Source organism: Phytophthora parasitica (assembly GCF_000247585.1).
Source record: "Phytophthora parasitica INRA-310 unplaced genomic scaffold supercont2.6, whole genome shotgun sequence".
NCBI classification, from domain to species: domain Eukaryota; phylum Oomycota; class Peronosporomycetes; order Peronosporales; family Peronosporaceae; genus Phytophthora; species Phytophthora nicotianae.
In genome coordinates, this window is record NW_008648992.1 from 849,707 (window position 1) to 851,417 (window position 1,711).

The 1,711-nt window shown below is 43.7% G+C and overlaps 1 protein-coding gene across 1 annotated transcript; it reads right to left on the minus strand.

Annotated features, from left to right (window-relative positions):
- Window positions 1–458: 458 nt before the first annotated feature.
- PPTG_21544 (hypothetical protein) lies at window positions 459–676 on the minus strand (the record flags this gene model as incomplete). The annotated part of the gene is made up of 2 exons (XM_008898345.1): window positions 459–590; window positions 647–676. The coding sequence occupies 2 exons, from the start codon at window positions 674–676 to the stop codon at window positions 459–461; spliced, it is 162 nt and encodes a 53-aa protein (XP_008896593.1).
- Window positions 677–1,711: the final 1,035 nt, after the last annotated feature.

Genomic DNA, 1,711 nt, shown 5'->3' on the forward strand with positions numbered 1-1,711 from the left:
AGTAAATATCACAAGAAGATGAAACCCTCTAGCTCGATCGGAGATGCCCACGACAAATACGGGGTAGTCGACTTGAGTTAACTTAAATATTGCGCCAATGTGCAACACAAAGGTTGCTGGTTCACGGTCCGCCTTACGGAGAAGCGCTTTCGTCGTGACTCCGACGAGAAAAGGGTCCATATCAGAACCTTTACCCAGATAAGGTCTCTTCAGTGTCGTTCCTCCACGTAAAGGTAAAAGCATCGAACTCTTGTTCGTGACCCGTAAAAGCCGATTCGCGAACCACATTGCGCAGGTCACCCAGGTCAGGGGTTCATATCAAAGGCACTTCTTCATGTATCGTTGGCCTTGATTCACTAGTGTAGGTGGTATCATTGATACTGATATTAATATAGATACTGAATCAATGAAATAATATATATTCTGATATTAGTTGTGGTCACCTGTAGATTTTAAATCTAACATTCGTTGAGCAAATTCTTATATTCTGACCAGTTCACCTTCATTAGGCACATCATCTCTGCCCGGTTTTCATCCAAACGACGTCGCAAGTCACTCACGACGTAGCCGCTAAGACTGAAAAAGCGTTCCTGTGTTGCAGAAGACATTGGTTTGGCGACGTAGATTCTGGCTAATACAGCGACACCGGGAAATTCGACTTCGCATCCACAGCCATTACCAACAATTTGCGGAAAGAAGGGCGTAAGAGCTAGAAACACCTTCACGCTGCACCTCACCAAGACTGAATTGAGCTAGCTGACCTGTCAGCCCTTCCACTTCAGTAATCAGCTTCCACACCTCCGATGAAATATCAGACCAAATCACTTAATCGGTGAGAGGTGCGGTCTCGAAAAATTTGAAAAAGGTGTAATAGTTGTACACACTAAGTCGCAACAAATTGACGGCATAACCGACTCTAGTCTTTGCGCCAATTCCAATGTTGACAGCGGGAAGATTGTACAAATTCTTTAACTGTTTTAATTTTGCTTGGCGCAGAGTGGATTTAAAAATTGTGGTAAGTTGAGTAATTTCTGACTAACTCGTTTCCCTTCGCTGAATTCACCGCCGGGTGTCACAATAACAGCTCCCCCTTCCGTTGTGTTTTCTTTTAAACAAAGTCCTTACAGCAGACACAAACTGAGCAGGTACATCAAACAGTCAACTTGATTAGTGTTCCTGAAATGATCCGACACATTCCTTGTGCTTGGCGTTGTATCACTCACGGTAAACCGCGAGAAGCGGTCCATGTCAATGCCGTACCGGCAATGGATACTTGCCTTGATTAGATCGGCAACAAATGTGGCTGCATGTCCGTGAGGATTTGGCAACCCCAAAAGCGAAAGTTTCACTAAACGCCATTTTGAGTTAATGAAAAGCACAGTCACAAGATGTTTGCAGCATTTGTCCAAAGATCATGGAGTACGGCGAGAAACGGCAACTGCAGCAATGAATCGAACTCTGTCAGGAGATCTGTTAAAACTTTATCAACAAATATTTTAAATTCTCCATCAGCAAATGCATAGAATATATCACGCGAAGGAAGACACAGTTTCGGTTTATTCGACAACCGACGGAACAAGATCTGCAATACTTCATTTTGAACCACTGTGTACAGTAATTCTGCCGAGAGCAACCACCTTGTAGTCATCATTCGTAATTCATCGGAACTCACTGAAAGTGATTCTTGTATGGTGCGCAGTATCCTCTGTTG